General features: G+C 37.9%; 2 protein-coding genes across 2 annotated transcripts in view; one reads left to right on the top strand and one right to left on the bottom strand.

Moving 5' to 3' along the window:
• The window catches only part of LOC308650641 (cytochrome P450 3A9-like), a gene marked incomplete at its 5' end in the record, with an annotated part of 186591 nt that overhangs the window by 135238 nt on the left and 36171 nt on the right, over window positions 1-15182 (bottom strand). The window lies entirely within an intron of this gene.
• Window positions 1-15182, top strand: part of LOC308652245 (cytochrome P450 3A9-like) — a gene marked incomplete at both ends in the record, with an annotated part of 84122 nt that overhangs the window by 42366 nt on the left and 26574 nt on the right. The window contains one exon of the mRNA XM_081300023.1: window positions 8983-9076. Coding sequence (XP_081156149.1) covers window positions 8983-9076 — 94 coding nt within the window. The remainder of the gene's footprint in view (window positions 1-8982; window positions 9077-15182) is intronic.

The following is a 15182-nucleotide window of genomic DNA, read 5'->3' as shown; positions in this document are numbered from 1 at the left end:
GAATACAATGATGGAGCTCCAAAAGATTCAACCTGTTATTATTATTTTGCCAAATACCAAAACAAATGTTTTTTAACCTTCTTCCAATCCCATTGGGAAGCATTGTATTTGGCTAGCATGACATTTAAGTCTTTCCTTGAATTTCAAATCTGAAAGTTCATTACTAATATTTATGACAGTAGCCTCTAAAGCATTTAGCTTAGTCTCAATTCTTTCATCAATATTTATTTGATTATGAAGAGCCTTGGAAGTATTCTGAGCCAAATTATTAAGAAAATTTGCATGTTGAATATTTTGAGATATGGCCACTGAAGCTGTGACCATTGAAGCAATAAAAGAAACCAAGGCAACAACTCCCACTATTATGAGCACATTTAGATCTCACTAGCTGGGCATGTATTTGTTGTAAGACTTGAAAACCAGCTTCAGTGTACCATGGCTCTGAAATATTAGCTGGTAATAAGACAAAAGAGGGCTGATGGAGTATTCCTTTTCCTCTATTATATCTGGTGATACAGTTAGTTAAATTACATTTACTACATGTTACAAGATATCTATAATCTTTCCATTTAATTTATACATTCCAGTAATTAAGACATAAGGAGATTGAACACAGGATCATAAGCCATAGCAAAACCTTTCCTTACAGTTCTTGCCTACAAAGTCTGGTAAAGGCTTGTCAGTAAAATGTAAGAATTCTGAGGCAGCAATTAAGTACCAAACATCTTTCTGAATGCCACCTTTGCTGAAAGTCAAGATGTTGCTAACAAATCCTCCAGGAATTTGGCAGTCCTCTTGCATAACTGCCTTTTGTCAATTTTAGAAGACCAGTACAAAATATACCCACTATTTTTAGACACTTTATGTTGTAGTGTAAAAGTATTTATACAATCTATCCACTTAGGAAAAGTGCCAGTTTCTATTGCAGAATGGTTAGGACAATGAGGTATTATTCATGGACGTTCTTCTGAGATGACTGGTTTGTTATGGGAAAGTCCCATTTAATAACTCATCTAATATAAGGTTTTAAGTTCCCATTAACAGTACAATTAGTTGGTCTAAGTCTCCTAATTCTGTCTTTCCCTCAAATAACACTTTTAGACAGCCAGCATGTTTATCATGGAACCAACACAACATAGCCAGAATAATTAAATCCAGTCACATCATTGAGAGTAATATGAGTGTCTGTAAGTCCTCCCATCATATATGAGTCATTAGTAGATACTGGGATGGATTCTCCAGTCCACACAGCTGGGTGTACTAGAGGTGGATCTGGAAAATATGTACAATAAGTTTCTCTCTGATTCCCTTTTACTCAACAGCTCAATAGAGCTGTTACTGCAGCAAGCATCACCATTGGAGTTTTAGCTTTCCCTTGCTGTCGAATCATTCCTGTAGCCCATAGCGTCAATTTCTTCAGGTCCTTCCATGAGATTCGCTTCCTTGTTCGGTTTCTCAGGGTCCCTCTTCTCTTCTTTCGAGTTTTTTAAAAATTGTTTTTAGTTGTACAGGGACAAAATATCATGTTTTCTAACTTTTGAGTGAAGGCTTCTCTGGGTCGATCTTCAGTCATTTGAATCTAGGTTCTAAGTCCTCCATGCCTGATGGTGTGTTTAGGTACCCAAATAGGACAAAAAGCACCTTCTGGAAAAATACAAGCATGACCTCTGCCCCACATAATCACTGGGTCTTGTCCTTTCCATTGATCAGTCTGTAAGTCCTAAAGGGCCTGTTGCTGTGGAAGACATGTGTCACTCAGTGCAGTGTGACCTTCTGAGTCATAATTTTAAAAATTTAAAACAAATAGAGCATTATTGAGGTTATGTTGGGGAGTCATAGTCCTATATCCCCCTTTTAGTTTTTGTAATTGTAGCTTAATAGATAAATGAGCTCATTCTACAATGGCTTGACCTTGAGGGAATATGGAATATTCCTTATGGAATAACTGCTTTATGGTCAATCCAAAACTCTTGGCAAAATTGTTGAAAAGAAGAGCTTACATAAACCAGTGGATTATCAGTTTTAATCTGTTTCATAGTGCGGTCCTAAGCAACTTAGCAAGACTCTCTTTCAAAATAAAAAATAAAAAGGACTGGGTAACAAAATCAGTAAGAAATGTTAAAAGATCCATTTTACAGGGATCTGCATGGTGGTGAGCAGGTCATTCCCTGGATAAGGCCAGCCTGCAGTCCCACCAGGCAAGTTAGAAGGTCACTAGCCCACATAGAGGGGACAGTGTGCAGGCTTTTCAGGCTTTCCCAACATAACCCCATGATGCACATTTTTGTCCTCACTGATTAATTCTCTCAGTTCTCTTTGATTTATTGGTTTCGACCTCTTTTCCTTCTTGTTTTCCTGACTATTGGAATGATTCTGATTGCAAAATGGCTGAACTCCTTTCACCTCTGACTGTCTGCTGACTCATAGAATTCAGTGACTTCACATTTAGTAATAAGTAAACAAAAGGTCGTCTGTGGATTTGTGTTTACAAGCAGTTCTGCAGCATTTTGTAACTGTGTTGGGAGTGTTCTGGGAGATGTGGAAAGAAATATGTAACCCATGTGAGGTTGAAACATCAACCAGGGTTTTTAGAAGGTCTCTTGAACTTTCAACGGAAAATGGAATCACAAGATTTTGCTCCAGGGCCCTACTTTTTGATGGTAGTAATTAGCTATGTAACTGTATATGGTGAGTTAAAATTTCTGGGGCTTAGTTGCTCTTTCATAAAATGATAATTATAGCCATACATACCTCATAGAATTGTTGGATGGGTTGTGCCAGTTAATGAAGGAGAAGTCCTTACAACAACAACAACAACAACAAAATATTAGAAAAGAAAGTAGAAGGAATTGGACGTCACTTTCCTATGTTCATATATGAATACATGACCAGTAAAATTCCACATCATGTACAACCACAAAAATGGTATCCTAATTTGAATAAGATATACTCCACGTATGTATAATGTCAAAATACAATCTTCTGTCATATATATCGAAAAATCCCAAATAAAAATTTAAAGAGTAAAAAAATAAACACTAGCTAGTTTTTCATGAGGTAAGGGGTGTGTGGGGGTGTGGTGTACCTCTCTCTCTGCACTCCCAGTTGAGAAACCTCTCTAGACTTTAGGGCTCAGAGCTTCCATGGCAGGTGTGTCTTCTTTGAGATCCTGCCTATTCTACCTTTGTGCATCATGATCATAGGATCTCTTGGTTCCTGACTGGACTGCACAAACTTGTGGACTTTAATATACAAAATAAGTAGAATAATGAGGAAGGGGTGTGTTTTATATCAATCCTGAGAGAGGCAGGCAGTCCTGAGCAAGTCCTGTGATTCAGATAACAAGACCCATGGACATCTTAGGTCAATTCTAGGCAATATCCATCACCTACATGAGGAAAGAAGTCTAGTTACACCCAACAGCTCACACTTCCCTTCTCTTTAGTTCCGTTGATTCTGCTGTTTTTATATTTTTTGAAAAAGGAGTGAGTTTAAAAAAGGAAAGAATGAGTGAGTCAAATCCTGCTACAAGTTTCAGTATTTTTTACTTCACAGAACTCATTCAAATTTATAATTCAAAATCTGAATTTGTGGGGTTTTTTTCTTCTTTGTTTAGTGTTTCATTGCCCCCAACAAAGGTTAAAATTCATGAAAGCCAAGTTTCTGGATAGTTCATGTGTAATGCTTGACACAGGTCCTGAACACAGTGGGCATACATCTCATTCTACCTGCAGTGACTATGGGGTGAGGAACATTCCTCCTTCAGTCCAAGAGGATGTGTTCCTGGACCTGACAGTCTTCACACCACTCCAAACACAAGGCCCAGAATACTTGGCTATTCCCTCTCCCCGCCACAAAGCTTAGATACTGTCTGCCTTCCAAAGTTGGCAAGATGAAAATAGTCCTTACTTGAAAGAAAGAGCATTTGAGAGCTGAGTTTAAAAAATCATCTTTCTTTTTTTTCTTTCATTCCATTCTTTATTTTTTCTTTTTGCATACTTCAGATTATGACCTGTGAGTTTTGAATTTAAAACAAAAGCCAAAACCATGTGCAATTTATTCGCCAGTGGAAGTAATAACAGGCTTCTCAAAAGAGATATTATGTGGGCTGACGATGCACAAGAGAATGGACTGTCCCATGCCAAGAAAGAAGCTCCACCTTTAAAATTGATAAGAATGTTTTTTCTCATACCTCTATGATTACTTTATTTGGCATCCTACAATTGCCTGTTCGTGTGTGCCCCTCTCAAATCAGCATGGTATCTGGGGCTGAGTCTCTATATAACCAAATACGTGAGCAGATCTTTATACTTAAACTATGGAACAAACGTAGGTGTCCTTCAAAAGATGAATATATAAAGAAAATGTGATATACACACACACACACACACACAATGAAATATGACTCAGCCTTAAAGAAGAATAAAATGGCATTTACTGGTAAATGGATGGAGCTGGAGAATATTATGTTAAGCAAAATAAGACAATCCCCCTAAACCAAATTTCAAATGTTTTCTCTGATATCTTGATGCTAATTCACAATAAAGCGGGGTGTAGACAAGATTAAGTAGAAGTATGTGAAGGGAATGAAGGGGGTTTATGAGTAGGAAGTATAGTAGAATGAATCTCTTTTGTACATGATGTAGATTTACCTGGATTGTGTAATCATATATGCACATAAAGTAATACTGTCTGATTCATTCTATTATCCTTCCCTTTTTATATTTTATTTTGAGAGAGGGTCTATCTAAGTGTCATAGGGCCTCAATGAATTTCTGAGACTGGTTTTAAACTTGCAATCCTCCTTCCTCAGCTTCCAGAGTCTTGGAGATCACAGCAAGGAATAAGTTGTCCTACTGCTCAAGATAAATTAGGAAAGACTATACCAAAATAGGTGCTGTGGGACCTGGGTTTTGAAGGGTAAGCTGAAGTCTTTTGTGAGGCACAAAAACATTCTAGGTGAAGGAACCTGTATAGCCAAATATTTATGGATGTAGCTTGTTTTGATGAAGGTCTCATGTATTCTCATGTCAGCAGCTATGGTGCCATGAACACATAAGGAAATTAAATGCTAATGGCTTTGCTTGAGTTCAAATATCAAATATTAAATAACATTTACATTATTGATTACACAGTGATATATTGATTTTTCCACCAAATAAGAACTAAGCATACTTCAGAAGTTCCAGGCCAGATACAAAATCTAGGTCTGGCCACTCACCCCAAAAATCAAACCCAAAGAGTAATTGTAAAAAGCAAGTAAAGAACTTTAATCTGTGTAGCCACCCCAGGAAGACATATTTTTAGGCGTGTCTTCAGGGTGCTGACTTGACCTGAAGGCTTTGATAGAAGAATTAGAGCAGTGGGGAAGAAGTATGCATTGTTAAGCAATCTTGCCCAAACTGTAGTCTCATGGATCACTACCTCAGTTCTAGCACTGTGAGGTAGCTCCTGAGAAGTCCTAATCACTTGAAAGGGTAAATTTTTACTTACTGCTCAGGATGTTCATCTACCAGATCTTGGATACTAGAAAGGCAATGTAGATTTCATGATATGATTCCTTTTGTTGAGGGAACACTCTCCTCATAGTGATCTGTCTACAAGGCTCTGCCATTCCTGGAAGGAATTGAAAAGTGAATGAGAAATTCTAGGCACCACTCTGGGGCTCTGAAGAAAAGCTACTGTAAAAGCTGAGGATCAGGGCTGGGACTACAGCTCAGTTGGTAGAGTGCTTGTCTTGCATGCACAAGGCCCTGGGTTCCATCCTCAGCACCAAACAAACAAATCAAAACAAAACCCCCAAAGCTGACAATAAAATGTCCCTTCAATCTTGCCTCAATCTTCAAGGTGGTATCAGATTAGGTATATTTGGGACTAAACATTCTTATTTTGCTAGTTTTTAGATAAACACTCCTTAAATGATTAAAATGTCTTGTGCAAAGCTGTGTAGTCACAAATGTTAGGTTAGTAAAGGATACCTAATGAAGGCAGAATACCAAGATTTATTCTTCTTTTAGTTACCCATTGGACAGCTGCTGGCCTCAAAGTTAATGAAATTACCAAAGGAAGTTTGTTTAAGTCAATGGTTTAAAAGATCAAAGGAGGAGAGTGCATGATTCTTTGCCAACTGCAAAGAGGACACCTGACCCCTCCAATTCCAGGAGATGCATAGGTGGCCTTTCCACTGGCTGCCTGCCTGGCCCGACCTCCTTTCCTAGCACATAAATTGGCCTCACTGAATTACAGCTTGACGCATTTTGGCAAAAAAGCCCACATAGCAGAAAAAACAATTCAGAAGACAGAACTGCTGAAGAAAAGTGGTGATGGACCTGATCCCCAATTCTTCCATAGAGACCTGGGTCCTCCTGGCTATATGTCTGGTGCTCCTATATCTGTGAGTAGCTGTCCAGCCTCCTCTTCTCTGTAACCCTGGAGGTGGGGACATCATGTTCCTCTTTCCCGTGTCTATTTGAAAGATCAAAAGAGATGATGGAATTGAAATTTCTATAAACACTTAAAAAGTTCCTATTGAGCATGCCTGGCCCCATCTCCTTTCCTAGCACATAAATTGGCCTCACTGAATTACAACTTGACACATTTTGGCAAAAAAGCCCACATAGTTGAAAAAACAATTCAGAAGACAGAACTGCTGAAGAAAAATGGTGAGTTCCTGTGGATAGGGCAATTGGTGTTGAGATTTGTTTCTGGGGGTTATCTGATTGGCTCTGTGTTTGCACCTAGAGGAATAAACCAGAATTCAGCATATACAGATAATTAATAACTATTATCACATGCAGTGGGAACCTCACTCCCTTTCAAGCTTAGGGAATTCTGGGAACAACCAGTTTACTTGGGTTTTGTCTCTTTATCTTCTTGGATTTCTGCCTATTGCAGAAGACATGCAAGAGGACTATCCCCTGTGCATGTGGTGACTCCTGCCCCCTCTTGCCCCCAGCACCCTCTATATAACACACCAATTTCCCCACAGACTCCCTGGAAGGTTGACTGCAAAATTCCCTTTTTCTCCTGGCACTTCCCTCCCTTGTAAAACTCAATTATTTCACCCTGAAATTCACAGAACTGTTTCCTTCTAAATGATAAGTGTCTAGAGCAGAGAATACCTGACAGAAATTTTAAGAAGTTTTATTCTTTCCTTTAGTATTATTTTTCCTCTCTCTGAGATATTAGCATCAGTAAAGAGACTTATTTCCCCTCAATATGAAATCGTCTAGCAGCCTGAACAACATCACAAAGCCAATTTGGCTTTACTTTTTTTCCTTTACACTCCAACATGAACGCATGAATGAATATCATCTAGTAGGGAAATTGCTTTTACTAATGGGATCCTGACATCATGAAACAGAGGGAAAGAGGTTATTTTGATTGTAGGTAGGAGAGACTCCACACAGGTCACATCTGACATTTGTCTCAATTTCACTCTTAAAAATAAGGAACCAAAATAGCATGAAAAATGAAAATATAGATCTGGCTTTTATTCTCTGAAAGAAAAGGTACTAATTCAGGGTGTTGTGGCAACATAATCCTCTCTCTGTAGACATTTTCTAGTGAATCAATGTAGTTTAATTTTACTGTATGTAATGACAGGATTTGTACAGAGTATGTGAAAACTATACTGCCTTAAACATTCTCCTCCAAAGAAGCAGCAAGTTCTTATTCAACTGTCTGGAACACATTATGGGTTCTTATTTTATGTTGCATATTGTCTGCTCTGTCACCAGGACTGTAACTGAAATTTGGAAGGTCACCTTCCATGAAATTTGGAAGGTCACCTTCCACCTTTAAACATGCCAGACTTTTCTCTTCTGTGCTACTATGGGGCAATCTTTGCAAAACTGGTTGTTTCGTGATTGAAGTAGCTGCCAGGAATCTCTTGTTCACCATTTTTCCTTTACCTAGTCTTTCATCTATTATCAATGCTGATAGGGGTGAAGATTTTAGGATCCAGAACCCCCAGACATGGGGCTGTGAACATGACACATCTGTGTTGCAGGTTGGCCAGCCCAAGGAAGCACCAGCCTTTGTGGGTTTTCATACAAGGAGAGTTGATGCGTAGAGGCAATAAACAAAACTGTTTTGTGATTGACTGCCTTGGTAAACATGAGCATGCCTGACTCTGTGCTGCCATCTGAGCATCACCAGTTGGAGGATCAGACTCAATGAGAGGAGGAATGGCCTGGAGATGATTCCTCAGTCATTTATTCCTCACAGTAGCACTCAGAGTATAAGGGAACTCAGCCTTCCTTCTTGCTCAAGTCACTTAGATTGTCTGACAATGGACTTGGGTGACACTCAACTTGGCTCACATTGGTATGAAGCCAATGGAAGTCCCAGTTTTCTTAAATGTCACATTTGTCATTCAACAGAAATAAGAATACTATGACTGCTTCCAAATATCCATGTGAAGTCAAATTTAAAGAAGGGCTGAATGCTGAACCAGAGACATGGCATAGAAAGAAGGAAAAGTATGAAAGGTTTATGTCCAAATTGCAAGAAATAATGTTACCATAGGTTCTCAGTGGACACTCTGTGCTTGAATGGATTTGGTTACCCAAAATCTCAAAATGAAAGTCATGTCAAAGCATTGGCCCTTTTTTACTAGGAATCTCTACGTTAAGGAAAGGTTAACATACCAAATACACATAGCAACTGTGATGCCCTGGCAGAATGCCAGCCTGAACTTCTCAGGTGCATTCAAGGCTGGGAATGTTTATTAAGAACAAACCCAACTATTGGGGCCATGAAGACTCAAGTTCTTTTACCGAATCATTGTGCCTCTTGTGGCAGGAAGTTATCTCTAAGTGGTGTTGGAAAACAGAATGTGCCCTTGAAGGTTTTGTTGTTATGTATCACCTACATGTTACCTATCTCACTGCCTGGTCCAGTTTCTGAGTCAGAGACTGGTCAGGACCTTATCTATAGAATGACAATCAGGGTGACCTGGCTTTCTATTTCACTTTATAGATATGGAACCTACTCTCATGGGCTATTTAAGAAGCTGGGAATACCTGGGCCAACACCTCTGCCTTTATTTGGAACTCTTCTGTACTACCGCAAGGTGAGTGTGCTTGAGCTCCCTCTATTTTTTCTCCTGAGTACAAATGCCAGTTTAGTGCCATCAGTAAAAATGTTCATCTTCAGGAGAAATTTAGTAGTGTTTATCCTTTCAGAAACCATGTTCAGGCCCCTCCTGGAGCATGGCCAGGTTTTCCCTGGAGCTCTGATGTCAACTCTTCAAGAGCCTCAGTGGAACAGCTTGGATCTCTGGTACATCTGCATTTGATCTTCATGATGTTGATCAGACTTTGAATTCATCATAAAAAAGATGTTTAACTTGCTGGGTGCACATTTCCAGGACAATTATATTGTGCTTAGTATTTGAGCAAAAAGTCTGTGAAAGAGGGCATGGTAAACACCTTCAAACATTCCGATTCTTTGCAAGGTCTCATGACTCCTTTTGTAAATAAAAAATGAAACTACAGTTTCTGAAGTACCCCAAGCATTCATAAGTTGACAATTTGCACATACTTAATTTTTGAATGTGTAAATACCCTGTGGTTATTTCCATGGCTTCACCCAAGTTTTACTTCCTGTGACATATTTGGAGGATTTAATAGATGAAATGACAGCATTCTGCATTTCTTCTTATCATTCAAAGATAGCACCCTAGCAGTGAGTCTTAGCAACAAATAAGTATGAATGAGATAAGGTAGCCCTTGTCTATGGATTTCACATAATTAAACACAAGATGTGTATTGTTGTTTTTTTTATTTTTTTTATTGGTTGTTCACAATATTACAAAGCTCTTGACATATCATATTTCATACATTAGAATCAAGTGGGTTATGAACTCCCATTTTTACCCCAAATACAGATTGCAGAATAACATCGGTTACACATCACATTTTTACATACTGCCATATTAGTGACTGTTGTATTCTGCTACCTTTCCTATCCTCTACTATCCCCTCTCCTCTCCCCTCCCATCTTCTCTCTCTACCCCATCTACTGTAATTCATTTCCCTCCATGTTTGCTATCCCATTCCCCTCATAACCTCTTATATGTAATTTTGTATAACAATGAGGGTCTCCCTCCATTTCCATGTGATTTCCCTTTTTTTCTCCCTTTCCCTCCCACCTCATGTCTCTGTTTAATGTTAATATTTTCTTCCTGCTCTTCCTCCCTGTTCTGTTCTTAGTTGCACTCATTATATCAAAGAAGACATTTGGTATTTGTTTTTTAGGGATTGGCTAGCTTTACTAAGCATAATCTGCTCTAGTGCCATCCATTTCCCTGCAAATTCCGTGATTTTGTCATTTTTTAGTGCTGCGTAATACTCCATGGTGTATAAATGCCACTTTTTTTATCCATTCATCTATTGAAGGGCATCTGGGTTGATTCCACAGTCTAGCAATTGTGAATTGTGCTGCTATGAACATCGATGTGGCAGTATCCCTGTAGTGTGCTCTTTTAAGGTCTTCAGGAAATAGTCCGAGAAGGGCAATAGCTGGGTCAAATGGTGGTTCCATTCCCAGCTTTCCCAGGAATCTCCATACTGCTTTCCAAATTGGCCGCACCCGTTTGCAGTCCCACCAGCAGGGCACAAGAGTACCCTTTTCCCCACATCCTCGCCAGCACTCATTGTTGTTTGACTTCATCATGGCTGCCAATCTTACTGGGGTGAGGTGGTATCTTAGGGTGGTTTTGATTTCCATTTCCTTGACTGCTAGAGATGGTGAGCATTTTTTCATGTACTTGTTGATTGATTGTATGTCCTTCTCTGAGAAGTGTTTGTTCATGTCCTTGGCCCATTTGTTGATTGGGTTATTTGTTTTCTTATTGTCTAATTTTTTTGAGTTCTTTGTATACTCTGGATATTACGGCTCTATCTGAAGTGTGAGGAATAAAAATTTGTTCCCAGGATGTAGGCTCCCTATTTACCTCTCTTATTGTTTCTCTTGCTGAGAAAAAACTTTTCAGTTTAAGAAAGTCCCATTTGTTGATTCTTGTTATTAACTCTTGTGCTATGAGTGTCCTATTAAGGAATTTGGAGCCCGACCCCAAAATCTGTAGATCGGAGCCAACTTTTTCTTCTATCAGACGGAGAGTCTCTGATTTGATATCTAGCTCCTTGATCCACTTTGAGTTGACTTTTGTGCATGGTGAGAGGAGGGGATTCAGTTTCATTTTGTTGCATATGGATTTCCAGTTTTCCCAACACCATTTGTTGAAGATGCTATCCTTTCTCCATTGCATGTTTTTAGCTCCTTTATCAAATATAAGATAGTTGTAGCTTTGTGGATTAGTCTCTGTGTCCTCTATTCTGTACCATTGGTCCACCCGCCTGTTCTGGTACCAGTACCATGCTGTTTTTATTACTATTGCTCTGTAATATAGTTTGAAATCTGGTATCGCTATACCACCTGATTCACACTTCCTGCTTAGAATTGTTTTTGCTATTCTGGGTCTTTTATTTATCCATATGAATTTCACAATTGCTTTATCTATTTCTACAAGAAATGCCATTGGGATTTTGATTGGCATTGCATTAAACCTATAGAGAACTTTTGGTAATATCGCCATTTTTATGATGTTAGTTCTGCCTATACATGAACAAGGTATATTTTTCCATCTTGTAAGATCCTCTTCTATTTCTCTCTTTAGGGTTCTGTAGTTTTCATTGTATAGGTCTTTCACCTCTTTTGTTAGGTTGATTCCCAAGTATTTTATTTTTTTTTTTGAGGATATTATGAATGGAGTGTTTTTCCTCATTCCCGTTTCAGAAGTTTTGTCGCTGATATACAGAAATGCCTTTGATTTACGTGTGTTGATTTTATATCCTGCCACTTTGCTGAATTCATTTATTAGTTCTAGTAGTTTTTTTGTAGACCCTTTTGGGTCTTCTAGGTATAGAATCATGTCATCCGCAAATAGTGATAATTTAAGTTCTTCTTTTCCTATTTTTATGCCTTTAATTTCTTTCATCTGTCTAATTGCTCTGGCCAGTGTTTGAAGAACTATATTGAATAGAAGTGGTGATAGAGGGCATCCCTGTCTTCTTCCAGATTTTAGAGGGAATGCCTTCAATTTTTCTCCATTCAGAATGATGCTAGCCTGAGGCTTAGCATAGATAGCTTTCACAATGTCGAGGTAAGTTCCTGTTATCCCTAGTTTTTCTAATGTTTTGAATATAGAGGGATGCTGTACTTTGTCAAATGCTTTTTCTGCGTCTATCGAGATGATCATATGGTTCTTTAAGTCTATTGATGTGGTGAATAACATTTATTGATTTCCGTATATTGAACCATCCTTGCATCCCAGGGATGAATCCTACTTGATCATGGTGCACAATTTTTTTGATGTGCCTTTGTATCCGATTCGCCAGAATTTTATTGAGGATTTTTGCATCTAGGTTCATTAGAGATATTGGTCTGTAGTTTTCTTTCTTTGAGGTGTCTTTGTCTGGTTTCAGAATCAGGGTGATGTTGGCCTCATAGAATGAATTTGGCAGAGCTCCCTCTTTTTCTACTTCCTGAAATAACTTGAAAAGTATTGGTATTAATTCTTCTTTAAAGGTTTTGTAAAACTCTGCTGTATACCCATCCGGTCCTGGGCTTTTCTTGGTTGGAAGTCTTTTGATTGCTTCTTCTATTTCATCTATTGATATTGGTCTGTTTAAGTTGTGAGTTTCCTCCTGACTCAGTCTGGGCAAATCATACGACTTAAGAAATTTATCGATATCTTCTCTATCTTCTATTTTATTGGAATATAGGTTTTCAAAATAATTTCTAATTGTTTTCTGTATTTCTGAAGCATCTGTTGTAATATAGCCTTTTTCATCCCGTATGTTAGTAATTTGAGTTCTCTCTCTTCTTACCTTCGTTAGTATGGCTAGGGGTCTGTCGATCTTATTTATTTTTTCAAAGAACCAACTTTTTGTTTTGTTAATTTTTTCAATAGATTCTTTTGTTTCAATTTCATTGATTTCTGCTCTGATTTTAATTAATTCTTGCCTTCTGCTACATTTGCTATTGTTTTGCTCTTCCTTTTCTAGGGATTTGAGATGAAGTGTGAGCTCATTTATTTGTTGGTTTTTCCTTTTTTTGAGGAATGACCTCCAGGCGATGAATTTCCCTCTTAAAACTGCTTTCATTGTGTCCCATAGATTCCGATATGTTGTGTCTGTATTTTCATTTATCTCTAAGAATTTTTTGATTTCCTCCTTTATGTCTTCTGTAACCCATTGATCATTCAGTAACGTATTGTTCATTGTCCATGTGATGTAGGATTTTTCCTTCCTTCTTTTATCATTGATTTCCAGTTTCATTCCATTATGATCTGATAAAGTGCATGGTATTATCTCTACCCCTTTATATTTACTGAGGGTTGCCCTATGGCATAATATATGATCTATTTTTGAGAAGGATCCATGTGCTGCTGAGAAAAAAGTATATCCACTTGATGATGGTTGATATATTCTATATATGTCAGTTAAGTCTAGGTTATTGATTGTGATATTGAGGTCAATAGTTTCTTTATTCAACTTTTGTTTGGAGGATCTGTCCAATGGTGAGAGAGGTGTGTTGAAGTCACCCATGATTATTGTGTTGTGGTCTATTTGATTCTTGAACTTGAGGAGAGTTTGTTTTATGAACGTCGCAGCGCCATTATTTGGTGCATAAATATTGATAATTGTTATGTCTTGTTGGTGAATGGTTCCTTTTGACAGTATATAATGTCCTTCCTTATCCCTTTTGATTAACTTAGTCTTGAAGTCGATTTTATTCGATATGAGAATGGCCACCCCTGCTTGCTTACGAGGACCGTGTGCATGGTATATTTTTTCCCAACCTTTTACCTTGAGCCTGTGTATGTCTTTTCCAATCAGATGTGTCTCCTGGAGGCAGCATATTGTTGGATTTGTTTTTTTAATCCATGTTACCAGCCTATGTCGCTTTATTGGAGAGTTTAAGCCATTAACGTTTAGAGTTACTATTGATATATGGTTTGTACTTCCTGCCATGTTTGATTATTTATCTCTTTTTTTCTAATTTAGTTTGTTTCTCCATGATTAGCTTTCCCCCCGTCCTCTGTCTTTACCGAGGCACTTCCCGCTGATGATTTTGGTTATTGTTTTTCATTTCTTCCTCGTGTATAGTTTTGCTCAAGACGCTTTGCAATGCTGGTTTTCTGGCTACAAATTCTTTTAGCTTTTGTTTATCATGAAACATTTTTATTTCGTTGTCGTATCTGAAGCTTAATTTTGCTGGATACAGAATTCTTGGTTGGCATCCATTGTCTTTTAGTGTTTGAAATACGTTGTTCCAGGATCTTCTCGCTTTCAGCGTCTGTGATGAAAAATCCGTTGTTAACCTTATTGGTTTACCCCTAAATGTAATCTGCCTCTTTTCTCTTGTAGCTTTTAATATTTTCTCTTTGTTCTGTATATTCGATAGCTTCATAACAATGTGTCTTGGCATTGGTCTACTGTGATTTTGTGTGCTCGGTGTCCTGTATGCATCTACAATTTGTATATCTGTTACCTTTTTTATTTCTGGAAAGTTTTCTGTAATTATTTCCTTCAGCACGTTACTCATTCCCTTGGCATGAATCTCTGTGCCTTCCTCTATCCCAATAACTCGTAAGTTTGATTTTTTTAAATTATCCCAAATCTCTTGGATGTTTTTCTCGTGATTTTTTACCAGTCTATCTGAGTTGGCTAGACTCTTTTCAAGATGATATATTTTGTCTTCATTATCTGACGTTCTGGCTTCTACTTGTTCCACTCTGTTAGTGATACTCTCGATTGAGTTTTTAATTTGGTTTATCGTTTCCTTCATTTCTAGAATTATTGTTTGATTTTTTTTATAATCTCTATCTCCTGATAGAGATGCTTAACTTCTTCTTTTATCTGTTTATGTAATTCATTTTCAATGTGATCTTTAAGGTTCCTTTCCATCTGTCTAAGGTGTTCCTTGAGTTCTTTATATGGCCATTTTTCTGATGACTCCAGGTCCTCCTGAATATTTAGGCTGTCTTTCATTGTTTGTACTCCTTTTCTTCCTTGCTTTTTTATGCTCATGATACTTCTTGTTCTGTTTGACTGCTGAGTTACTGTTTACTCTTATAAATTTATTTGATGCTTGGGAGGAGAGGTATTAGA

This window comes from Spermophilus citellus, assembly GCF_964194105.1.
Source record: "Spermophilus citellus genome assembly, chromosome: 6".
In the NCBI taxonomy this organism is placed as follows: Eukaryota; Metazoa; Chordata; class Mammalia; order Rodentia; family Sciuridae; genus Spermophilus; species Spermophilus citellus.
Note: the sequence above shows the minus strand (reverse complement) of the source record. Positions and strands in the feature narration are given on the sequence as shown.